The sequence below is a fragment of the Falco punctatus genome (genome assembly GCF_963210335.1).
Source record: "Falco punctatus genome assembly, chromosome: 19".
NCBI classification, from domain to species: domain Eukaryota; kingdom Metazoa; phylum Chordata; class Aves; order Falconiformes; family Falconidae; genus Falco; species Falco punctatus.
This window is the reverse complement of record NC_137599.1, coordinates 2,140,435-2,166,127: the sequence shown is the minus strand read 5'-3', so window position 1 is coordinate 2,166,127 and position 25,693 is coordinate 2,140,435. Positions and strand designations below refer to the sequence as shown.

Below are 25,693 nucleotides of genomic sequence, written 5' to 3'. Positions count from 1 at the left end.
GGCGAGACCATCTCCGGGAAGAGGAGGAAGGAGGGAGGCTTTCTTTCCCCTCCCTCTCCCTCCGCCCAGCCCTGCCCGCTGTTCCCTCTCTCAGCCCAAGCCGTGCTGCGGTTCTTCCCGTTCCTACCGCACGCCGAGCCGGAGGGAGCCAGCGGGCAGCGCCGCGCTCCCACTCCTTAGCAGCCGGGGTTCCCCCTCCTCGGCGGGGACATGGTACCTCCCGCTCCCCACCTCCTCAGCCCTCCGCCATCTTGGCGCCTCCTCAGAGCGGGGCCGGAGCGGGCTCGGCCGGCCGTGGCGGCTCCTCCTCAGCGGTGGAGCGAACCACCGCGGGGGCGGGGGGGGGGGCGGGCAGGGGGAGGCGGGGACAGAACCACTGCGGCGGCGGCGGGGGGACGGCGAGGGAGAAGCTAACGGGCCGAGCCGGACCAACGGGCAGGGGCTGACAGGGGCGGGCGGTACCACTGCGGGAGGGGGGGGGCGTGTGCCTGGCCGGGCGGAACCATGCGGAGGCGCTGGTAGGGGGGAACCCGCGGGAGGGGGTTCGGTCCGGCTCCCGGTGCCGCTGCCGGTCCGGCTCCGCCATGGCCTCGAACTGCGCGGGGGGCTCGTCGGCGGGGGGCGTCGGGGCGGCGCTGGGCTCGGCCCTTAGCGCCAGCAAGACTAAAACCAAGAAGAAACACTTCGTGTGCCAGAAGGTGAAGCTGTTCCGGGCCTCGGAGCCGCTGCTCAGCGTCCTCATGTGGGGGGCCAACCACACGGTGAGCGCGGCCCGCAGCGGGCCCTCCCCGCCCCCTCAGCCGCGGGATCCCCCCCCACCGCCGCCCCCCGGCCCGGGCCCTCCCCAGCCCCTCGGGACGGGGCCTTCATCCCCTTCATCCTGGGCTTTCCCCCTCAGACCAGCGCCCTCGCCCCCCGGATCGGGCCCTACCCCCCCTCTCTCTCAGGCAGGGCCTTTTCCCGCCCTCGCCCCCCCGGATCGGGCCCTCCCCCCTCTCCCTCAGGCAGGGCCTTTTCCCACCCTCGCCCCCTGGATCGGGCTCACTCCCCCAAACCCGCTTTCCCCCTAAATCACAGCCTTCCCTCCCCCTGGCATCCCATCCCTAATCCTGGTCCTTCCCTTGGATCCCCACTCCCTGGCACCCACCGCTGGGCCAGGACCCCGCATCCTGCTGGCCTGGGGGATGCCCGCCCCGTGAGGAGGCTGCCCCTGGCCCTGGGGGTGCCTCTCTCCCGGGTTTGGGACTCCTTCCCCACAGCATCCTCATCCCCAGGCAGTTTGGGTCCCCTCCCAGGTCAGGGTGTCCCCCCCACACATCGCCTTCCTCACGCCTGGGGTGACGTTAGGCTTCTCTGCTGCTAGACACAGCTTTGCCAGAGCAGCCTGCCCCCTCCCACCCACCCTGTGTCCTCTCCCCCACCACCCTTTCCAGCACTTCTTCCCCAACGCCTCCCCCCCACCCCCACCCCAGACTGGGAGGGGGAGCGATACCCTTTCAGTTTGTGTCCCCTTGGTGTAGGGTGCTGCTGCCCTGGCACCCCCCTCTCTGGCACCAGGGACCCCAAGGACACCCATTTGACACCCACGGCGCTGTCCCCTGTCGCAGCCCCTGGTTTTCTCTCTGGGGCAGTCCCTATGGCCCTGTTACAGCAAGGGGACTCCCACGTGTGATGACCACGAGGTCCCACATGCGTGGTGACAATCCTCCTCAGCTGGCTGTATGAGGACGATCACATGTGTCTCTTATCTCCATCCCAAAATACAAAAGGGTCTTTTTGGCCCCATCTGCCCAGCCTTGTCTCGGTGTGACTTTAGGCTTCAGCTAGCAGAACTCTGGCCATGTGTGTCTCCTGGACTCTGCCTCAGTTTCTCTGGGTTGTGGTTGGTACAGGTCTTGGGAGGGAGCTGGGAGAGGGTCCGTTGGAAACGTCTGTGGTGGCTCAGCTCTTTAATCCATCCGTCTTTATTTTTTTTCTCTGGAAACTTCTCCCTCATCTGTGATGGCAGGCACAAATCTTGTGCTGGAAAGGAGGATTGATTTTACCATGGAATATTCAGGTGGTCAAAGAATTCAGAAACCTCATCCCTTCAGAAATGAATACGCTTTTAGGGCTCAAAGGCACCTCTTTCTCCAGTGGATTAGTCGATGTTTCCTAGAGAGTGAAAGGGATTTAGCCTTAAATCTTGCAGAAACAAACAGCACACACCAACAAAATAAATTAGAATTGCATTTCTAGCTTCTCTGATGATGGAGTGAAAGCTTCCAAATGTAGTTCAACACAGCGCTGTCTTTCTGAGTCAAAGGATGTTCCAAGTGCTTGCTGCTCAGAGCCTTGCCCAGGAAGCAGGATAATGAATTTAATCAGGCTTTGATCAGTGGTGCTATTAGGAGCTCTGAAGAAATGGAAATTGGTGGGATTATTCTGAATTTCATTTGTGGCTTCTTAGGGACAGTTGTTACTTGGTGGCAATTTTTTTTTTTTTTTTTTTTTTTTGTAGCTGTCTAGGTAGGATGAATCTGGCAACTTTTTTAGGCACTGGATGAGGACAATGTAACTTTTGGGGCACTTGGCTGTGAAATACTTAGGCAAAGGGGAGAAGGGAAGCTGATAGTTCTGTATGAACGCTAAGCTAGTAACGAGATTATCTTGGATGCACGTTATGAAGAAATTGGTGCCAGAAAGGAGGACCATATCTGGAGGGCAGGGAAGAGGGTTAGAAAATTTCAGCTATGATCTCCTCACCCTTGGACACGCATCCAGGGTTTCCCAACAAATTCCTGCGAGCCTGTTTTCCCCTCTGCCACCGCTCTCACTCTGCATTTGGGTGAGCCTTGTGAGTGCCTAAAGGGTTGGTGGCTGGTGTGACTGTGCTGCAGAGCAGGCTGTGAGCTGCGGTGGCTTTGTTCACTCAGCACGTGAGCAGCTGCTCATCCTGGTCTGCGTTTGGGAGATGATGTTGGTGCCCTGGTTATGTGGGAAGTAGAGTTGCTTACGTGCTTCCAGCAGATGGTTCTGGACAGTTTAGAAATACTTTTCGGGAGTGCCTTTGAACTTCATTGGAAATCTCGGCGTGGGATGGGTGGTGTGTTTAATATTTCGCTCCTGGACCAGTTTTAATAAAAGGAGGGGTGAATCTCTTGGCTGTATCTGTGGAGCCCTGCCTTGGGATCCCTACAGTAGTAAGAGGAGAAAACAGCTATCAGCACAGCCACAAGGTTGTGCCAGGAAGATTCTATCAAAAATACTTGCATTCGAGATGAACTTTTTCATGGACAAATCAAACAAACAACCATTTTATGCAATCCACCATTTCTGTTGACTGAAGAAATTCCCTTGGGTCCATTAACTGAGTCTGGCAACAGTTTGGCCCTGCCTTGTATTTAAACAAGCTTGTTAGCAGCTGGTGTGAATACAGGCAGTGATGGGTCTGGAGAGGATCAGGAGCAATGATGTTAGCACACCAAGAACAGGAACTGGTTTCTGGAACACAGTACTGAGCATTTCTGTTTAAACAGCGAGCTGGGTCTTGGCTGTCCTGGTGGTCCCCAGCCAGCATTTAAACCACGTGAATCGGGATTGGGCTGTGGCTGGTGTAAGCAGGGCCAAACGTGGGTGGTATTAGTCTGACAGCTAAATTTTGAACTAGAAAACCATGGAGGGGAGGGGAGAACTCATGCAGATAGGAGAAAAAGGTGGAGTCTCAGAGGCTCGAGGGACTCATCCTTGCTTTCTGAGTTTTCTATAAAGCACTGTAAAATTCAGCAAATGTGGAGATGGTTCCCGGGGAAGCTTTGCTTGCGACTGCTGTTGTCATGGCATTGGAAGAGGAGATGCAGCTCCTTGGTGTTGGTTATGCGCGTGTTGCTCCATGCACGTTCTCCACACCCTGGCTGGACGCGTGTGCATGGGAGCTCGCCAGCAGCGGAGGAAAAGTTGTGATGGTTCTGGAAGGGAGAAGCCATCTCGCACTGAACAGCAAGATGAACACAGCAGTGTTGTATGATGCTCTGGAAACCATAGAAACGGTTGTACGGTGCTGATTATACAAGGCCCTGGGATCCCAGTGAGTTCGGGGGTTGTTGGAGAGGTGACTCTTGTATCCGCTCATTAAATGAACAGTTGAGTTCATATGGACCATGATGATGCTTCTCTAGGTGGCGGTTCATCGACTGGAAACAACCCCTGGAGCTCTGTGTATGTTGGCAGGAGCAGAGGGTAGGCATAAACAAATCCCGTTTTTGTGGAAATGGGTAGATCTCTTCTGTTGGCTGTGTGGATCTCGCCCGAGGCAGCCTCCTGTGCTCCAGAGGCTCCGATTCCTGGCTGAAGCACCAGCCGATCTCCTAGGACCTTTAGGAGTGGTGCCAGCCAGTACAAAACACAGCTATTTAGCATTCAACTGAAATAGCAAAATTGGGATTTGCAGCACGCTTCTCCCTTCTCTGCAGTGTTGTTTTTGGTGTTGCCATGTTAATTCTAGCCAGAGCAGCATCTGCCACATATCAAATGTTGAAGTCCTATAAATTGGTACTGGCACAGGGTAAACAGCATGTATTTGTCCTTTCCAACACTTGCTGTCTGCTGTGGCTCTAATTGACCTCTGGAGAGTGCAGCATATGGCGATGGCGATGATAGCCCATGTTAATGATCGAGGCCAGTGGCTCTGAACCTTCTTCTCCCAGGACCTCCTGTTAAAATAGGGATTCCAGGAGCCCTTTTCCTTCTTGGGGAGTGGAGAGAAAAGGTTTTTGTGGGTAGTTCAGCGAGGAGAATGGGGCTCAGTTGCTTGCTCTGCCACTGACTCATGTGGCCATGGGTAGGTCATTTAACCTTTCCATTCCTCAGCTGACGTTAGAACCGGGGGAAGCAATAGCTTTGTCTACCTGCGAGTGGACCGGGAGGATGGATGCTTTGCAGTGGTCCTGGGGCCGTGCTGATGCGATGGGTGACGGGCCTGTGCTGGCGGGGCAGCAGGGTAGTGCTGACTGATTCCTCTGCCAGTGACGCAGCGTTGTGCTGCAGCTCCGTCAGGACACGGGAGTCCTTCCCAGCAGGTTTCCAAGTACTTTGTTTGGGAAGAGGTGGGTTTGCTGTCACTAGGGGATGCTTTTTTCCCCCTCTTAAAGCATGCTGGTGTCCCCAGAGTGCTGATAGAAATTATTGACTACAAGATTCATGCTTCCAGAGCATTGCATGGGGGGTTTGGTTAGCTTGGATACTGATTAATCATGCTCTAATTCATGGAAAACGGTATTTTTTTCTCAAACCGTTGCCCGGTTGCTCTATTGTGTTAAGCAGCAGCAAAGTTCTGCTGCAGATGTGGGTTTGTCTCCATGCTAGTTAAGATGATTTTGCTATGTGTTTCTTTTGCCTACTTCCCCAGAGTACTATGAAGTTTAAGTAACGCTTACAAAGTACTTTGCGATGCCTGATTGAAAGGCTTTGAGAGGGACAAAGTATTTTTATTTTCCTGAGCAAATTCCTGTTGTAAAGAATCCTAGAGAGTAGGCTCACACACTCCATCATCTGGATCTTGTTAGTAAACAAATTGCATTTTCCCATCAATTTACTAATGGTAATTGCCACTTTGAGGCTACAGTCAGGTTTTGAAACAAAATTATGCCTGGCCCATTCGTTCTAACAGCTGTCCCTGAATGACACAGAATATTGATGTGTCTCTTATTGAAAAAGGAATTGGCTTTGGTGAGGAAGACAAATTATCAACTACAGATCAACCCAGAACTGTACTGACTGGTGTTGCTCAAGAATTCAAGTAAGTGACCAGGAAATAAAAGCTTAACAGGCAGAGGGGAGGTGGTATTTTTCCAGCCCTATAAGGCCAGGGGTGGCTGTAGACTTCTCAGCAGCGTAGGCAAAAATGAATTTTGCTGACTGAGGATGAAGGGCTTGGCCACTCCTGCGGGGAGAAGGGGGGAGCTGCTGGCTGGCGAGCTGGAGAAACACAAGAGCTGAGCTGGCTGCTCCTCTGGGTGCTGGGCAAATGGAAGAGGAGGGTGGCAGCTGCGGCTTTGGAGAGGTGAGGGTCTTCCCTCCCTCACCTCCTGCTGTTGCCCCAAGCCCCGGTCTCTCCTTCAGTGGCATCTGGCTGCCTTGCCCTCTGCGGCTCTGGCTGGGATGGTGGCTGGTGTGACACACCAGGTGATCTGCTGCCCTTCCTCTCTCCTTGCCGAGGTGACCTCCAGACACACTGGGCTGCTTGCCTTGCTTGGGAAATTGCTCCTTTGTTCTCAGAATACGGTGAAACCAGCAGAGAAATGTGAAGCATCCCTTTCTTAGGGCCCCTGCTGTTGCCTTGTGAAGTCAATGGGTTTGTCTAAAATGTGTCTTGGTTTTAAATCCTCTGAGCTCCACTGAGAGCCTCTGAGCCTGGTGAGTGGCTGAGCCTTTTGTGAGGCTGTCGGGCATGTGCCATTCACGCTGGCTCTGACCTGGGGAGGGGCAGGGCTAGCGTCTTGTGTCTTTCTGCAAGATGCAGGTGGCAGTGGCAAAATGCGCTTCTTAATGGTGCTTTGAGCCCGGACTGGTCCGTGTCAGGTTGTCTGTGCTTTCTACCCAGTGGGGGAATAGAAAACTCCTGGCATAAGAGGACTGTGCAAAACCAGAGGCTTATTTCCAAGAGGATTCAAAGGCAGATTAGATCTAAAAAGCTGGATGCCTTACAGAAAAGCAGCATCCTGCTGGGTCTGGAGACAGATCCCTGGTCTGAAGAGCTTGCACTCTAAATTAGCCAGTCTTCACTTTTTCCACTTTGGGGACCTTTGTAGTGGAGGTATGGAAATACCCCAGGCGCAGGCTGCTGTGCAGCACGGACCTCCCTCTGCAGTTGCTGTGCTTCTCAAAGTAGCCCGTGACCCCTGCGCCGGGGGGCTGAGGTGTGTGACTGCGGTGCTGGCTGCTGCTGCTGCTGCTGCACCTCTGCTCCCTGCAGCTGCCTCTTCCCCAACAAAAAACCAAGTCCCTGCGGCCAGCCCCAGGAATCTCCAAAGGTCCTGGTACGGGCCAGCTTTCTACAGCTGGTTGACATCTTTTTGTGGGAGACAGGCGGGTCAGATCTGTGGGAATGGGCTCCCCGGGAGCCAGGGGCTGCTGGGCACCTCATCGCTATGCACCTTGCTGCGACCTTGCCTTCTGTAGCATAAATACAGAGACACACACACACACTCTGCTATATATATATCTCCTGCTACACGCCTCTCCCTGGGGAGAAGGCGAGAGAGCAAACATGTGCCAGGCGTTAGTCACGTTGCTCTCGGAGGCTGCTCAGATTCCACCATGATAAGCACAGGAGAGGATCCCTGTAGAGCGGTGCTGGCCACTGCTTTCATTTGGGCAAGGTCTCCTAATCTCTCCCTTGGCACCATGCTGCAGGAGCTGGCCCGATAAGCCTCAGGAAGGGGAACTGGATGCTGAGGATTGCACTCGGAGAAGGGAGGGTTTGGGATATCCCTTTTCTAAGTGTGGGGGCTTTTCATTCCTCTCCCTTTGGCATCCTGAGGAGAGCATCAAGCACGGGAGTTGCTGTAGGAGCACACAGCGCACGTCCCTGTTGCTTGAAAAACAGATGGGGGGAAAAAAACAACCCTCGACAACAAAAAAATCCCTAATTTGCTTTCAGACTGGTGTCAGGAGCGGAGACCTAGCGGCCATCAGACCAAGAGCTGCCTTGTGCAGTGGAGGGCAGGCTGGCAGTGCTGGGGCTGGAAATGGCCAGTTCAGCTCTTCAGCAGTCCCCAGCATGAACCCCTTCCTTCTCCCCGTCTCCTCTAGAGCCGGAATCCCGAAGCATCCAGAAAGCTCTGCTGTACGCAGCTGCTTAAGCAGGGGAGATTTTTTTGGCTGTTGTCAGGCTGTTGTATCTTGGGAAGAGTCAGGGCATCTTTTAAATGAGACGAGGTATCCTTGTGCACCATTTCTGCCAGTCAGGAGAGTTGCAACAGGTACAACATTTGCTTTGAGGTTTCTGCTTTGGCAGAAACGAGGACATCCAGAGACGGCTTGACATCTCACTTTGCTAACATTTGTGTCTGAATTTCTGGCAGGGAGGAGACAATCTCCACATCGCTGTTCCCTCTCAGCCGTCAGCACCCTTCCTCCGCTCTGGAACAAGCTGATAATAGCTTGTTTGTGCCTTACCCACTGCCGAGAAGAGGGCTGAGAACAGGCGTGTCTAAGGAGCTGTGCTGTCGGGCTTCCCCTCCTGTTAGACAGCAATAATTAGTGGCTCGAGGCAGCGCCTCTTTCTTGATACGGAATTAGCTGTTTTCTCTTCCCCCCTGCACCCGGAGGGGAAATCACTGCATGGGGCTCTCTGATACAGGGCACCAGGATCTGGGAGATCCCTTCCTCACCTTTCCTCTCTTCTGGCTGCGGCTCGAGGAGCAGGATAGAGCCTTTGGCTTGAGCCGGGGGTATTGGCTCCATTGTGATTACCAGTGATGGGAGGCGTAGGACATTAGTTATTCATTCATCTGCCCAGCGTTCTCCATACATCCCAGAGCACTTTATGGGAGTGCTTAATGCTCCTTGGTGCTGCTATAAGGTAAATACAGGCCAGGGCTTTAAAGAGCACCATCTCTGCTCTTAATGGAGCGGTGGCCGGTTTACTTTCCACTTATCTGTTGTGTGGGCTGGCTGTCTCTGAAAATAGTCATCTCTTTCTCTTTGCAGCGTGTATGTGTCTCTCTTGCCAGTCTGACATTTGTTAAATCTGATCTGTTTTTTTCATTGGTAATGATGGAGAAAGGATGTGAAAAATACCTACCTCATCAAAGGCTTGCTCATATAATTAGACAGCTCGCTGCACGTCTCCAGGGCTAGGACCTCCATGGTCATTGCAGAGCTGAACTGTGCCACACATCCTGGTGCAGAATGGCTCCCTCATGCCTCCTTTCATCTCTGCCTCCTCCTCAGAGATGTGGCAGCAGCTCTTTGGCCAGGATTGTGTGTCCTCTTACATGCAAGGAATCCCAGAGCTGGAGTCCGTTTCCTTAGGCTGGTGGCTCAGACCCTGCTCCCAGTCAGCAGGGAAGTGCTGTGTGCTTTCCAAGTGTGCTGGAAGTCACTTGACCTGCCGAAGATTTTGGTGTTGGGAACAGACCCCAGGCCTGACTCCCAGCCAAACCCCGCTGTTGTCAGTGTTGTCTGCTTCTCTCCAGCATTACCTGCTTGGCACGGTAATTGTGGGAATGGAGTTGTAATGAAATTGCTTCCTCAATCCAGCGTGTTAATAGCAGTTCAATGTGGTGGGACTTACTGTGTGATTCCAGTGAAGTCCGTGTGAATGAATGACACTGGGGCCGTCCTCGGAAAAGGCAGATCAGAAACGTGCTGCCTCTTGACCTGCTCTTGAATGCTGGCACAGCCCTGTCAGTGTGTGGACTTGTCTGGAGCAGGATTGCCAGATACAGTCCAGAGCTGGGGGGTTTTTTTAACTTTTTTTTTTTTTTTTTTTTTAATGTTGCTGCTTTTGCTGCTGGGTGCTGTAGCATGAGCCTGTCTGTTCAATAGTAGCTGAACGTTCATTCTTTTGCTTCCCTGTATTCCTGTGGCTGCCACACATGACTAAGGAGCAAAAACAATCTAGTGGGGTGACTCATCCCTTTAGAGAAGGTGGGATAAGAGCAACAAGAGACAGCGAGCGTGGAAACAGCATCTACAAGGGAGCTGTGCTGTGCTGCACCAAAGCTACCCAGAGTCTGTTCTGGGTGGCCACGTTGAAGTCTTTGGTCATCCGTGATTTGTAGCAGCGACAACTAGTTGAGAAATTGGCTGATGCAACATTTCTTAAATAAAGGCAAAGGTGATTTCCTTAAAACGTAACATCTGCTATTTCTCAGTCTTAGGTTTGTCTCGATTCTAAGCTGTGTCTTGGAGGATCAGTGGAAGGTGAGCAGATGAAAGAGCCGAGGCTGGCTCAGGAGTACTCACCACATGACTGAACGAGATACTTCTGTGGCTTGTAACCACAGCATTCTCCAGGTTGCTTCAGCACAAGTTGCTCTGGAAGTCTGATGGGTTATATTGCTTCGAAAACAGCTGCTGGGGTATTTGGCATCCCCTAAGTCCATTGACGGTAACTGCAGGGCAGTGGTGCTTGGGGTTTGAGTCTCTGTTTCCTTTCTCTTTTAGATCAATGAACTCAGCAATGTACCCGTCCCTGTCATGTTAATGCCCGACGATTTTAAAGCCTACAGTAAGATTAAGGTGGACAATCATCTATTCAACAAGTAAGTAGTTGCTTCCCAAGTTGTTTGTCTCTGTCGAGAGAGCTCTGTCTCTGAGCTCTTTGCTGGGGGGGGGGAACTGGTGTGGGGAAGGCCTTTTGGTTTGTTCCCTGTTGTAATGCCAAGAGGATCTGGTATGGTTGGACACATGCCCCGAGTCTGTGCCCTGCCCAGACCACTCAACAGGACACGGTGAGGGGTCAGTCTGTCCCTGAGATGCTGTTTTGTGCTTTGGTTTATATCCTTTGAGTGATGAGAGGTCTGGTAAGGCCAGGCTCGGAAGTGGCACTGCTACAAAGCTAGTTACACGTAGATATTCGCTGGGCTGGGTAGATGACAATATTTTAGAGTTCGCAAAATGAAACTTGTCCAAAGCCCTAGGGCCAGAGTTTGCTGCACTTCTTGGTTATGCACAGAATTGATGCAGGACTGTGTCTTGACTCCTGCTGTGGCTTGCCTGGTTGTCCTGTCCTGTCCTGACCAGCAGAACCCAAAGCCCAGAACTGTGGAGGAGAGGGCAGGAGCTTGCTCTCCGTGACCTGCCAGGTTCCTTGTCCCTTTGCCTGTTCACAGGAGGCAGCTGTGAAGCTGCATTATACCTCTGGCCCATGGGGTTTGTATGGAGTTACCCTCTTTTCTCAAAAGATCAATTTTTGGAAGCTGGTTTAAAGCCACAGTTGTGACTGATGCTCAGAGCCGTGTTCTCCGCCCTGTCTCTGCGTGTGTGCAGGTCTGCGGTGCTCCCTGATTAATGCTTCGTTTTCACTAAGTTTCACAGGGATCAGCTTTTTGAGAGTGGGAGTGTGATTCAAAAGTTTGTCTTCTCTGGCACTTACAATTTGCAGTATCTGCTCTTCCCTCTTCTCCTACATAGATTTTAGTTTCCCACGTATTGGTGCAAAGGATTCTCATTGAGAATGAGCTGACAAAATCTCCCACTGAGTCCAAGCAGGACCATCCTCTCTGCTTCTTCCCACTGGGTAGGATAAGAGCTGTGGCAGGGAGTAGATGCAGCATCCCTCAGCAACGGGGACCGTTGTCTGTTGTCCACTGAGTAAATGCAGCATCCCTCAGCGACGGGGACCGTTGTCTGTTGTCCACTGAGTAAATGCAGCATCCCTCAGCGACAGGGACCGTTGTCTGTTGTCCACTGTGCTGTGCTCTGCCAAGGCCTGGCACCAAAGCTCGCTCTGTAACGCGTGGGTCTGGAACATGCCAGACTGGAGCTGATTCACCCTCTCTCCTTTGCGTTCTGGGTGAAATGGTTTGTGGTGTGTTGACCTTTCTTTTGACGCACGAGTGATCTGATCTGATCTGAAATCAGAGCCCCCCCCTCCCCCCCCTTCCTCCAGCTTTTCATCTTAAAACAGTAACAGTGTGTTGCAGGGGGCAGCTGTGTTACTGAACAGAACAAAGCAACAAAGGAGGAGGAAAGAGAGAAATTATTCTGTCAGATCTGTGCTTGTGACAGAGGAGATTGTTCTGCAAGACAGACATCCTTATCCAGAGAGCCTATTAGTCAAAAGCTGGATCCTGCAAGCGTTTCTATGAACAGGTGACTTTTGTAGGCATTGAGAGAAGGAAGCTACCCCACTGGGGGTAAATACTTGCAGAATAGGGCCCTTGCAGGTAGGAGGGGGCTTGTATATCCTGGGGGGTTATCGGTGAAGTGGGAGAAGAATTGAGTTTGATTTCACAAGCGGATCATTGCATGAGAATTACCTTTTCTGCTTTGCCCTAGGGAAAACTTGCCAAGTCGCTTTAAATTTAAGGAGTATTGTCCACTGGTGTTCCGAAACCTCCGAGAAAGATTTGGGATTGACGATCAAGACTACCAGGTACCGTCTCTTCTCTCCCTGTCCTCCTAACGCCTTTCCCCAGGACAGAATAACCAAGCTGGCAGAGAAACTATGATACCAACATTCTTGTGTGGTCGGTTTTAATGGATTTATAGTTGTGGCTTGAATGGTTTTACCGTAACCCTCAGGGCCCACAGCAATGGAGTAGATCTTGCTGTGCCCAGCACTGGGCAATTGCAGAATGAGAAGTTAGTTCCTGCTCCAGAGAGCTTACAGTCTAGGCATAAAATAAGAGGCAGCAGATGGTTGCAGACAGGCAGGAGCTGGAGGATAACAATGATCTAGTGCAGAACATCTGCAAGGAAAATGAGTCTGTTGTGTTTTTACAGATTCGGGTGCTGCTTTAAGCAAGTGTTTGCGCCAAGCATTGGTGCTGTTGAATTGGGTTTATCAAGCTGGCTGCTGCTTTGGGACGTGTTCCCTAAGGCCAGAGCCTCAGGCTTGCCTTGGAGAGGAGAGACATTTTCTTGTATTAGTGCTGCTGGGCTTAAATCCAGTGAAAGAGAGATGTCGCAACTCTTGCTGCTGCTGCAGCAGGCCCACCCTTCCACACACAGCTCTTACTCCTGTGCATGCAGGAGATGCGTAGTAGCAGGCTGCTTAGAGACCTCTAAGCACGAGGGGAAGCCAGTGCAGAAAAAGAGGGTGGCTTTGATAGCTGCGTGGCCTTTGGCAGGCCAAGTGTTAGGTAATTAAACCTAGTATCTTTGGCACTCCGCTGCAGTTGATAAAGGCTGGCGATGGGCCAGCGCTGACGGGTCGAGGGCTTCAACTAAAATACTCACTAGAGAGATACTACCCGGAGAGGCACGGTAGCGCTGGAGCGGTGGGTGAGTGGTGCAAGCTTCTTCCTCTCTCTCCCTTCTTTGCTTTGCGTGTGAGCCTGGCCATGCTCCCCACTGCCTGTGTTGTGGGGAGAGGAGACGGGAGCAGAGCTGTTCCTACTGATCCCACCAAACTGCTCCCTTCTGGTATTGCCTTTGTGTGTGCCCATGTCCACATACATCTGTGTATACTCCCTCCCCAAGCGTGTGAAAATTCTCCCTGAATATATCTAGATTATTGCCTGATCTCACCCTGTTTCAAGGTTATAATGAAGAGATCTGTTTTCTTACTCCAGCTGCATGGCTCATTGCACTGGTGAGACACTGGATCTACTTGATCCAGTTTCTGGTGTCATGTGGTATGGGACAAGGAGCAGATGTGTAGCACCTGCATCCCATCCTCTGCCTCTTGTTCCCAGACCGAGGGGGGAGCATGCTGGCCCTGCTGTGACGAGGAGTGACCCCTGAGGATACCGGGGTCGGTGTTTGAGGCTTTTTTGCTTCTTTGTGTAACTGTGTTTCAGTTGCCTGTCTCCTGACTGCCGGGCCCGTCCTGCTCTCCCGCCTCTTCTCAGGTGCGCTGAGCACTCTGAGGGACTTTGCTCAAAGTGAGACATTTTTACCAAGCAGAACTGACAGTTGTCTTTGCTTTTCTTCTGCAAGGGGGCCCGGCCATCCCCAGGAGGAACAGTAAGTGCTGGCTGCTGCCTGTCGCAGCCCTGGTCTGGGTGACTGCCCATCTGCTGACAGAGCGAGCTGAGCCCGGCGTTAGGAGGCAGGTGGTGTTCTTTGTGCCTGTGTGTGCTCAGTGCCTCGTAATTACCTGTGAGCCATGAGCTGCACACACAGATCTCTCCTGCTTGTGATGGAAGATCTCTTTTTATTTTCAGGACGCGGCTGCTCAGTCCATGCTTTTCTTGAGCCACATGCCTGTTAGATTACTAATTTTGGTTTTTCCTTCCTGCTGTCAGGCCCGTTCTCCAGGCAGCGATGGCGTTTTGCCAGGAGGAGCAGTACCATTCCCTCCTGGTCTGTTGACGGTAGCTCATGCCATGTGGCTCTTGAGGAGACTGCTTGGCCAGCAGCACCCTGCCCCCGGGGCTGGCTGTACCACGGAATGAATTTGTGTGCTGGCTTCCTCCATACCTGCATGCAGCGAAGTCATTAGCTCCTAATTATTTTTGTCTCCCAGTCCATCCGCTGCAGTATCTTTTAGAAAATTGTTTCTCAGTTTCTTTTAAGAAATTATGAGAACGATGTGAAGTAACTTATGTAGAAGCATCCACAATCTTGTTGGTTCTCAATACCTGGTTTATCATTTACACTTTACCTGTTGTTCTGAAGGATTACTTCTCCCATCTCTGGGGTAGAGCAGTTTGGCTCTTTAAAAGACATAAAAAAGTGTCCGGCTAGAACAGAAAGCAGAAAACATCCATTGAGCTAAATTCAGGTGGGTAAAATGTGATGGCTTGAGTGGGAGTTGAGCCAGAATGCTAAATATAACACCCGAACTGTGGAAGAGGTGGGAGTGACAGGAAGGGAACGAAGTAAACCTAAGGGCTGTGAATTTAGTTATGTCCATATGTGGTCACAATTTCTGCTTCCCATCTCCTCTAGAAGAAAAGCTCTGTGGTTTTGAGGTGAGGAGTGATTAAACCGTGTAGCACAGACTCGTTTGCAAATGTCAGCGAGAAGCAAGGGATGGTTGTTTTTTTTTTGTTTGCCTTTATTTTCCTGACGGTTTCTAAAGCCGTTGGCAGGAGTGGAGTTTTTCCCCTGCTTCATTAAAGTTTTAAAAGCTTTAAATGCTTCATTCTGAAAGGAAGCCTCTCGGCTCACTTGCAGCGTGACATGGTAAATCCCTCTTTCGCAGCAGGCTCTGCTTGCCTGCATGTCTGCGGCTGCAGAAGAGCAGACTCCCTCTGCTGTCTGCTCTTCAGAGAGCTGAGGGGAGGAGGGACCGGTGTATCTAGCAGCTAAAAAAATGCATCATGAAATGCATCGTCCAGCCCTGAGCTATCCTGCAAGATACATCTACCTTGAGCTAAAGGCCTCTCTCCAGGTGTCAGTACCACTGCGTTTCGGAGCACAAGTCTCAGCTCCCCGCATCTGCTTGCCCAAGTGGCAAGGGAATGCTGGTGAGAGCCTGCTGGCTCCTGAACAAACGCTGGTGGCTGCGCTGGTGGAGTTGGAGGGCATTTGCTGAGAAGTGACGGAGGAAACAAACAGCAGACCGGTGACCTGCTTGGCTTTGTCTGGAAGGTGTGGAGAGCGGTGGCTCTAACAGTGGGACGAGGCTCACAGCAAGTGCCCCTACCTGGGGAGAGGTGTCAGAACAAAGAGCTCGTGCTGTGGCTTGGGGAACGTGGTAGATATTTGCTCTGTAGTTTGCATGAGATTTTCCAGTTGTGCCGCAAATATGCAAAGAAGTGCAATGTTTCGTTGCTAAGGGTAGAGACAGGGATATAAAGACAGATGCTGCTGGTTGTCGGAAGAACAACCAAGCTATTTATACTCACAATCTTTTTCATCCTGTTCTAAGAATAGCAGAGACTGAGAGTTTCAGGATGACCTGTAAAGAATTCCCAAACAAAGACTTTTGCTAGTTCAGGCTGCTTTTTGATGAAAAGGCGGCAGGCCATTTCATTCATCTTGTTCTGGAAATACCCTGGCAGTTCTTAAATTTCCAGGAGGAAAGGCTAAGAAGTCTTGGCCTGTGTATACTGCCTCTTTAAAAAACCCTTAGTAAAAAAATATTTAAAAATGCATGCCAGGTGTTGGAATAAAACATGTGAGCAAATAAAAGGCCCAGATGAAAGCTCTAAACTCCATGTCCGGACTGCTAAACAATGGGGTTAACCTCAGCAGTGCTGAGCACCCAAGGATGCTTGTTTATCAACAGTCACGAGCGGAGCGTGTTTGCAAGCGTGCTCTGAAGCTAAGCCAGAACACTGTCACAGGTACCAAGGTGGACCACAAAGTCCCTGGGATGTCTGTTGTTCCAGAGCCAGATTGTGGCGCTGGTCCTGGACACTCACTCTTTCTAGGACTGCTTTTCTTTCTTGTCCAAGGAGGTGGCAGCTTCTCCTTCCCACTTTTTTGTTCTGCTTCCCTCAGAACTCAGTGACGCGAAGCGCCCCAGTGAACAGCGACAGCCAGGGCCGATGTGGTGCCCGGTTCCTCACCACCTACGACAGGAGGTTTGTCATTAAGGCAGTGTCGAGCGAGGATGTAGCAGAGATGCACAACATCTTAAAGAAGTACCATCAGGTACGGTGAGTCTGGAACCCTGGGAGGGGAGGTGGCAAATGTCTTGGGGAGCATCTTGTGATTTGCTGGGGAACTGGAGCTTGGATTCACAGTGCAACCTAGCAGAACTTGCAAATAACTTTTGCAGAAGAAAGCAGTGTTCCTTAGCATCTGAGAGCCAATTATGGCACAGCTGCCAGCTTCTTCACGGTGCTGAGCTCCTTCACAGCTCACCTTGTTCCTTCCATCAATGAATTATGGATCGCTGGTACCTGAGATCTGTAAACACGCTCCTAATTCAGTCCTTTGAGTTAGACTTTCCAGAGGGACCAGGGAGGAGACAGTTACATGCAGCAGGGAAAGGGGGGCAGAGTGGGACAGCTGGAAACATTCTACCCTGGTCCACATTATCCGCCGGTCCATCTGCTCTTTACTTTCAGATCACTCAGGTAACCACAAGAAGTGAAGTTAGCTGGTGCCAACAACACTCACCCTGCTGAGACTGAGCAAGGACGTGCGCGCTTGGCCTTTTACAGCAGGCTGGACACGCACACACAATGGGATGCTCTGTCTCTGCTCAGGGCTGGAGGATTCTTACAATGCCCTAACTTGCTTTTCTTGAGACCCTAGAAGCCATTTGCAAGCCTCCTTTCCTTTCACATCGGTGTCAGGTGGCCGGAACTGGAGGCTTCGCTATCAACTTCTTGCTGAGCTTGTGTTCTGCCAGAGAACGGTTTTGTGTGACAGTACCGTCTTTCTCTGCCCTTCCTTTCCCCGCTCTCCTCCAGTTCATAGTGGAGTGTCACGGGAACACCCTCCTGCCCCAGTTCCTGGGCATGTATCGGCTCACGGTGGACGGAGTGGAAACCTACATGGTGGTTACCAGAAACGTATTTAGTCACAGGCTGACTGTGCATCGGAAATACGACCTGAAGGTGAGGGTTTGGAGGACAGTCATGGAGCCCAGAGCTCCTTTTCCAGAAGGGTGGGCGATGGACTTTGTAGCAGCTACTTGACAGGGTCCTGGGGTTTTGGGTTTTGTTCAAGGGATCAGGTTTTGGGGGCTCTGGATAGAGATTCTCTTGAGGGTCAAATGCTTTCCCATCCCCCCATCCCAAGTGGCCTACACTACACCAGGAAGATCTCTAAGTCTATCCCAAGCATGAAAAAAGGGTTGAGCACTTTTGATTTAAAAAATATTGTCATTATTTTTCTGTATGGAAGAATTAAGTGGCATCAGTGAATTCTTTGGGAATATGACACATCATGCAGCAATGCTCTTTTCTTTATTCTTTTATCAGGGCTCAACAGTATCCAGGGAAGCAAGCGATAAAGAGAAGGTATGGACCATCCCTGGCCAGCCTTTCCTTCCTCCTGGTGGTTGGAAGCAGATGGGATCCAACTGACTTCCCTTTTCCAAAGGGGTATCGAGCAGGGGATATTAATTGGGCCCTGAGTGATAACCTGATTTTGTGCCACCTTTCAGGCTGTGCCCGCTCTTCCTGCTCTGTTATGTTGACACTACCAGGAGTGGGGGGAGCTTCCTGCGGGACAATTCCACAAGCACCAAAACCCTCGTTAGTGCCAGGATGTCTTTATGGAAGGATTTCTCCATAGCACTCCCCGAGTACCAAACTGAGTCAGATCAGCAGTTAGCTTTCACATCAGGTGCTTTTATAAACCGGACCAGGTCCTCTCAAATTCTTGGTGTATCTCAGCGTGTTCATCAGTTTGGTTCCTGGTGCCATTAGGGGAACTGGTGACTAAGAATCCTGCCCCTGCAAAACTTTGGCTGTGACGCTGCCATGAAAAGCCCTGTTGAAATCACAGCAGGAACTGATGGTACTACTTGTTTTGCCCCTGGGATTTTCAGGTTTGGGGCTGCGGAGTAAGTCTACTGCAGCCTGCCCTAAAATTAGATCTCTGGCGTGAGCCAAGGAACTTCCATTTACACGGAATGCTCTGGCGTCAAGGCACGGCTTCATCGTGCCCAAGTGTCTCCGGCTTGCTGGCTGTTTATTCTCTAGCTTTTTCTGCTTAGGCAGTTTGTCTCAGACCATTCATATTAGAGCTATATAAAGCTACCACATGCTCGTATGTCATTCTAAGAACAAAATAATTTAATTCTCAATTGCACAAAGGGGTTGTATGTTCTTCCATATCCCTGAGGAGTCTTCAGGGGCTGCTGCAAGCAGATTCCTCAAAAAGCAGTGGTTTTAATTTTTTCCTCGAGTCTTTAGGGAGGGAAGCATTTTTTTATTATTTTTTTTCAAGCCTTCACCCCTTGCTCCCCCCCCCCCCCCCCCCCCCCAGGTCAGAAGCCAACAAAATGAATTTCTTTTCTATTCTGGGAGCTGGTCGGACTGTCTCTGGCTGGAGCCCAACTGTCAAAGCTTTCAGCCTGCAGCATGTCTTCCCGGCAGTCTTTAAAGTTGAGTTGCTCTCCGTGTCTCCCTTCAGTTTCCCCGTAGGTGCAGCTCAGCACGTGGATTCACTGGCAGATACTGTGCTCTGCCTGATGCCGTTTTCAGACTTAGTGGACAGGCTGAGCCACTTCACTAACAGTCCTGATGCAGCCCCACACCTGACGAGAGTCTCTGTGCAATCCCCATGTTGCTCATGGATCTGGGTACAGCCCTCCCCCAAGAAGCAGGGGGGGGGTGTTGGACAGTTTGACACAGGGGTTTTGTTGCAGGCCAAGGATCTACCAACATTCAAGGACAACGACTTCTTGAATGAGGGTCAGAAGCTGCACGTTGGAGAAGAGAGTAAAAAGAACTTCCTTGAAAAGCTGAAGCGGGACGTGGAGGTAGAGTTTCCTGGGGGGCAGCTTTTACTTTTGTCTCCCGTGGCTGGATCCTCACTGTGGCTTCTGTCACAGGGACTGAAAAGCAAATCATTCCTGGATCAGTCAAGGAAAAATAGTCAGGGTTATGCTGTTGGCAGTGGGCATGTGAGCCTATGTATCGATTCTCTGAAGTCTAATAAGGGTTTAGCTCTTGCTTCAGCCCTTTCTTAGGGAGATGCTGGCAGGGTAGGACTGAGGATTTCAGATCCCATGAGGATGCTGCTCTTCTCACTCATCGCTTTCTCCCAGTTTTTAGCTCAGCTGAAGATTATGGACTACAGCTTGCTGGTTGGGATCCACGACGTTGACCGAGCAGAGCAGGAAGAGATGGAAGTGGAGGATCGGGCAGAGGATGAGGAGTGTGAGAACGATGGTCTCGGAGGCAACCCCATTTCCTCCTATGGCACCCCCCCTGACAGCCCGGGCAACCTCCTCAACTGCCCTCGCTTCTTCGGGCCTGGAGAGTTTGATCCTTCTGTCGACGTCTACGCCATGAAAAGCCACGAAAGTGAGTATTGCGGAATGTTGCCCTGAAGAAGGTGTGGAGGGCAGAGGAGGTGTCCCATGGCCTGGCTGGGCTAAGTGGAGTGGGAGGACTATCCGCAGAGAGAGAGAGAGAGACCCCGCCAAGTGTCCCCCCTTCACTCTGCCGTCCCTTGCTGTGGATGGTGTGAGGTGGAACCCTAGAAGTGATGCTTGGAGAGTAGTGGCGTGTTCGGAGGGCGCGTGGGCCTCTGGTGTGCTGTTTCCAGTCATTCTTCTCTGCCCTCCTGCAGCCTCCAGCTGCCTCGCTTTCTCTGCCAGTTGCATCAAAACAGACCTGCCATGTATTTCTTGAGGAGGGGGCTGCAGTTGGGCTTTGCTCTCAGCTCAGGGTGTGCTAGCAACTCTCTTGCCTTGCTAGGTGCCCCCAGGAAGGAGGTGTACTTCATGGCCATTATAGACATTCTTACGCCATATGATGCGAAGAAGAAAGCTGCACATGCTGCCAAAACAGTGAAACATGGGGTAAGCAGCGTGCCACCCGCAGGGAGGATGGGCTTTGGGGCTTCTGCTTTGCCTGCATGCATATGTGTGATGTCTCCTGACACTGATTTTTCTACCAGTATGGAAATTCTCCAGTGATCCATGCCCAGGAACAGCTCTTCCCTCACTTACAGTCTCCTCAGACTGTCTTGGAAAGGCTTTCCCTCTGGCTGGTTGGAGATGACTTTAAGAATTTATGTCCCAGTTTGGGAGGTGCTCCATTTCCCTGCTGTGGCACTAAACAGCCTCACAGAGCAGGAATGGACTGGCTGCAGGGAGACACCCGACCCTGTCCCTTTCCTGGGGCCAGTCCTGTTCCCTGACAGCAATCCTGAACTTCCCAAAAGGACTTGAAAAGGGTCCAGGTTAGCGAGCGGGACGTGGAGTTTTTGCATGCTCCTTCCAAATCTCCTCTAAACCACGAGGGAACAAAGCCAGTGCTTTGTCTTAGTTGTCTGCAGAAGGTCCAGCTGGAGCTAAAATCGGTTTCCTTGGGGATCTCTCTAGACCTCTCTGGATGTTTTTTCCTAGAAATCACAAGTTGTTACGGGTCTCTGGCTGTGCTGACATGGTCGCTCCCTGCCATCCTCCCTCCTCCACCCTTTGCAGCGCTGCAGGGTCTGCCCTGCGAGGAGTGTGTTGTGACTTCTCTCTCCTCTCTGCCTTGCAGGCTGGGGCAGAGATCTCCACCGTGAATCCAGAGCAGTACTCTAAACGCTTCAATGAATTTATCTCAAATATCCTGACATAGTCGCCTTCAGCCTTCAGCGAGAAACGAAGAGAAGAGGGGCTACTTCCAAACAGAGAATGCAGCCTGTGACACTGAAACAGACACTGTAGCAGCATGTGGGGTGTGCGTGTGTGTGTGCGTGTGCGTGTGTGTGCACGCAAGGGTGAGTGTGTGGCACTGCGTGACTTCAGAGAAAACTAATCCTAGGTGCACCCTCCAACAGTCCACTTGACCCAGGTGGAAAAGTGGGTTTTTATGTTACAGAAGTGCCCAGACATAGATTTGAGGGCTTTTTAAAACAAGAAAAGTGCATTGTTTCAGCACTGCTCTTTCTAATGACATTTTCTCCTCTCTGATCAAGAGAATCCCATAGGGATATGATATGTGGCACTGTATAGAAGGGGTCGCTCTAGATCACATTCAGTGGGAGTGAAGCAGTGCCTGATTCCACAAACTACTACTATTTTATTATTTTTTTTTTTTATTATTGGACTGTCTTTACCAGAAAGACATACAAGCCCTTTTATTTCCCTCTTGGTAGTAGTTGGAAGGAAAATAGCTCACCATTTCAAGGATGGAAAATATTACTCTGATAAGAAGGAGTTGCTGAACTTTAGGTAAATTCAGACTGGGACACTTTATATTTTTTGGTTAATTTAAGTAACAAAAATTTTTTTGTAACTGCACTTGATTTACAAGAAAGACGAGGGAAATGAACATCTACCAAAGATGATCACTTAAAAAGGTGTAACTCCTAGAACCTAAAAAAACCAGTGTGAGAAGTAGTAGAGGCATTGAACAACCTCAGATAATAATGTGCTCGGACCCATTGTGCTTTAAATTGGCCAGCTATGAAGATTTCATAAAAGAAAAAAAAAAAAAAGGCATTTTTTATGTAGATACGGGATAATATTTGACTATCTGGAACGTTTCCCCGTCACACCTCAGTGAGGAATTGCCGTGTCTCTTAGATTACAGCTTAACATCGCAGTTCTGCCAGTGTTAATCTAGCTAATGTTCAGTCTTCCTTACTTGCCCGATCTGCAACAGGTACTTGAATTTGTTTCCTGACAGAGGTTCTTTGGTTAGTTGGTTTCTTTTTTAAATGGCAATGTGACTTGCACACGAAGGAATTGGACTCGCTACCAGTGGGGAGTGCTGGGAGCTCTGACTATGGAGCAAGTTCCACTGCTCAAGAGGACTCGGGACTTGAGCTGTGATTTTTACTCTTCTCTGCTCCATACCCCTCTCTTAAGCGACAGTCAAGGAGTGGAAATGTTTGAACACTTGCGCCAGATTATTCCCCGCCCCCCCCCCAAGGAATTGGAACCGATTTGCGTGACTGAATAACGTCCTGTTTTGTCTCCAGAATGCTTGTAATATTTTTCACAGCCAAGCTTGTCAGACTTGCTTTGGGTTTTGTTAGCTCTGCTGCACAACAGTTACAGATCTTTCAGTTCTTTTTTTAATTATTTTTTTTTCCTTTTTAAGCAGGATTTAGCGTTTTGAACAAACCTTTTGCAGTTGAAACATGTTGCTTATCTGCCTTGAAACTGTTTTCACATATGCCTTTGTTTCGGGAATACGCTGTTTCGAATGTCTGTCCTGTGCTGTAACGCGTGCTACAGTTTGCTGTGTGGAATTTGGTCCTTTTGAGAGATAACTGGTGCTCATCACATCCTGGTAACTTCCCTCGACTAACGCTAGCTCTGGTCTGGATTCAGAATGTGGGCTTGAGGGGTTTTTTTACGTTCATACCCACATTCACGATGTGAATCCCACAGGTCTCAACTTTGAAGGGGACAAAAGGGGGGCTAAAAAGTTTCAGCCCATAAGAGTGCACTGTAAATAGAGTCTTGAAGAAATCAAAAGTTAATATTCGGGGTCATAATGGGATATGAATCTTTTTATTCGTTCGTGGGTCATTCCCTTTGATACGGGACAAATTTCTTCTGCCACTGGCGTCCAGTCCCTATTTTGTGTGATGTGAGGGCTAACACACCGTTGTCTGGGAGGCTGAAGAGTCTCGTGTCTTAAGGTGTGTAGCTGGAAAAGCCACAGAACAAATGCAGCTATGAGAATACGTTAAAAAAGGGAGGACTTAGAGGGTATTGTCAGCTTAGTTTTGTGGGCATTATATTGGTTGCTTTTCTCTTAAACAATAAGCACTTAAGTTTACTATCTATTAGAAATTAAATACCAATCGCTTTTTATTCTTGACAGTTTTAAAATTCTGCATTGAATCTGCAACTTTGGCCTGGTAAGTTTGCCATTCTCCTTTTGGGAAACTAGCTTGTACCTTTTAAACTGTTGATCTTTAAATCGTGTATTTAAAGAAGAAGAGAAAAGGGGGGGAGGAAGAGAGAAGGGAATGAGTGAACTGCAGACATCCTGCAATGAGACACCACAAAACAAACAACCCAAAGAAAGTAGAAGAATGACGCTTGCGTAGCTAGGAGGAACAGTCTGATTCACTGGATTTCATAAACAGGGACGAAATTAAAATGCAGTTAGTTCCTGCAGCGATCTACAGTAAAGCCATGATACTAAGGGCTTACGAGCAGTTAACTAGTTGTGATTTCTTATTCCACTCCAAACAAACTCCTGGGAGAATTAAATTGGCTGTCCCTGGCTCAAGTGATATGATAAGCCCCATAAACTCTATTCACTTTAGCACTTCCCCAATTCTGCCACTTCTGTCAAGTTGCCATACTGTGTGTATTAAAGTAATTAAATGCAATTTTCTCACTTAATGATGTATTACCCAGGTATGTAACTTTGTTTAACATAAGCATTTTGTATATTGTTTACATTTTGAGAGGTAGCATTACGTTAAAAATGCTAATTTTTTGTTTCTAGACAGTATTTTTATTACCAGAATAAGTGAAGCTGCAAATATTTGATTTGTTTTTAAAAGGGATTTTTTCTTTCGTTTTTGTTGTTTTGTTGTTTTTTTTTTTTTTAATCTTGTTTTAGGTCACTTTTTTTTTTTAACTCAAAAGTATTTAAAAGGAAAACCCAGCCCTTTCAATTCTGGTTTTACAACTGCTTTGTGCTAGTTCGTTGTCTGTTTCTGGTGTGAATTTAGTTCTAGTTCGCTGAATGTAGATATTTCTGTCTGTAGCATGTACCCCGCGGAACACTTTACACTGAAGTGCATTTGACTGAAAACCACCCTCCGCTGAAAGAGTTGCAGTAGGTAGGCAGAGCGCTCAGATGCCGGTCAGGGTGCAGGATTTTTCAAGAAATTGCAGTGCAGTTCTTTTGTCAGCTGGAAAAGAAACCGTAGCAGTGTCCGAAGGTAGGGTGAGTTTGTGTGAGCAGCCAGCTGCGGGGTCTGTGGTCCTGCCTGTACTGAGGGTCTTTCTCTTTCTGTTCACGCACCTGATCTGGCAACATTTTAAGAACTACAGACTGCTTTGAACGTAGAGAACTGACATCTTGCCTGTTGAAATAGCTCCTACAGTGTAAATAAGAGTGGGGAGAGGGAAGGCAGAGTGCAGAGTGACGGTTCAGGTGCTGTTCTGCTCCAATAGTGCAATAAAAAAACACTCGAGAACACGTTGGGTGACCCTTTAGTAGGAACCACGTGTTCTGGAGGTCCCGGGCAGCACCCACCCTGGGTGTCAGCGCTAGGGAGAGGGCCTGGCATTTGCTTTGTGTGAGAACATCAGCAGGAGTTCGCTTCTCACAGCAAGGAGCGGTGGGATCCTTCCCTCTGGTCTCGTACACGCCTCTGCTTGACCTGGTTTTAATTGTAAAATCTGTGATTGTGAAACTCATCACAGGGAGAACTTCTGGGGTAGTAGGTGACTCCAGATTTCCTGCATAAATGAGGCTGTACTCCCACTTCTGAGAATCCTAGCTTTGAATTGGATTATCGTAATCAGCAAGAACACTAAAACATTTCAATCTTTATTTCCTTTTCTGGGAGGAAACTCCTGCTTTCCCCTCTGGAGTGCTGCCACGGCTCCCTTCAGCGGGGACATCAGCTGGGGACTGGCCTCTTGGCCCAGGAAGGCACCAGGCGAGGTTGTGTTGTAGTTACGAGCTGTTGTTTGGCAGGAGTTGTGGCTTAGCCTTGATGGACGAACGCCCCCAGTCCTGTGACTACTATGCAGTCTTTATAGATGCCTCCCTTCAAGCTGCACAGAGGTCGGAGTGTTTAACCTCCAGGTGGTACGGACCTTGCAGAAGTCAGTGCGCATCCTAAACTTGGTTTGCAACACCGCGTAACCGATCTGAGACAGATCATCCTTACAATAGCTCCAAAAAAATAAAAACAGCCATCCTCTCCCCCGTCTGTGTCTTAACGCCCCGTTTCAGGTTTGCCTGTCAACTTCCCCTACTTCTGCAGAGCCGTTCTCCAGTATCCGTATTAGCCACTACCGATTGTCCTTGCTCTTTGAAATTAGTATCTCGTGTAATAGTGATGGCAAAGCTCGGGGAACGCAGCTGCTGGTCGTTATTTTTAGTGGTTTCTGGTTTTACCACTCAAAAGTTGTGCTGGTCTTTTGTTCAGCTGCACAACGCTGAAAGCAGCTGGATTGAGTCGTGTCAAGTGAGCGTATTACACAGGTCACAAGGGTGGGCAGGGCTAATCAGTGCAACTGAAAAATGTGAATAAATTAATCTAAAACTAAGGAGAGAAAAAAAAAAAAGCATTCTAGGTTTTTTCACTGCTGTTTTTTAAATAGGAATTTTAAGTCCTCTGTGCTTGTCTGTTTGCTAGGAGCAGTTTGAGACACTGTTACTGTTTTGAAATGCATGCATGTTACAAGATGAGTCTCCAACCAGAGAAAAATAAAATTAAAACTTTGTGTACATCTGTTCCTTACTGCTGTCCTCTATAAAGCGTCCTAATGATCAACCGTTACTCCGTGACATACGTGGTCGTTTTAAATCCTAGA

The 25,693-nt window shown here is 49.9% G+C and overlaps 1 protein-coding gene across 4 annotated transcripts; it reads left to right on the top strand.

Moving 5' to 3' along the window:
• The first annotated feature begins 395 nt into the window (after nucleotides 1-395).
• On the top strand, nucleotides 396-25,607 carry PIP4K2B (phosphatidylinositol-5-phosphate 4-kinase type 2 beta). 4 transcript variants are annotated; one of them, XR_013924548.1, is made up of 11 exons: nucleotides 396-761; nucleotides 10,153-10,250; nucleotides 11,989-12,085; nucleotides 16,048-16,200; nucleotides 16,968-17,114; nucleotides 17,481-17,519; nucleotides 18,875-18,988; nucleotides 19,277-19,535; nucleotides 19,932-20,035; nucleotides 20,724-23,043; nucleotides 23,908-25,607. XR_013924548.1 is itself a non-coding variant. In XM_080369536.1 (11 exons), exons 3-11 carry the CDS (start codon nucleotides 10,186-10,188, stop codon nucleotides 20,802-20,804), a joined length of 1,059 nt encoding a protein of 352 aa, XP_080225662.1. In that variant the 5' UTR covers nucleotides 703-761; nucleotides 9,861-9,909; nucleotides 10,153-10,185; the 3' UTR covers nucleotides 20,805-25,607. The 4 variants fall into 4 exon arrangements, 3 of the variants coding, with proteins under 3 accessions (XP_080225660.1, XP_080225662.1, XP_080225661.1); XM_080369536.1 differs by adding an exon at nucleotides 9,861-9,909 and having other exon boundaries at nucleotides 703-761; nucleotides 20,724-25,607; XM_080369534.1 differs by having other exon boundaries at nucleotides 20,724-25,607.
• Nucleotides 25,608-25,693: the final 86 nt, after the last annotated feature.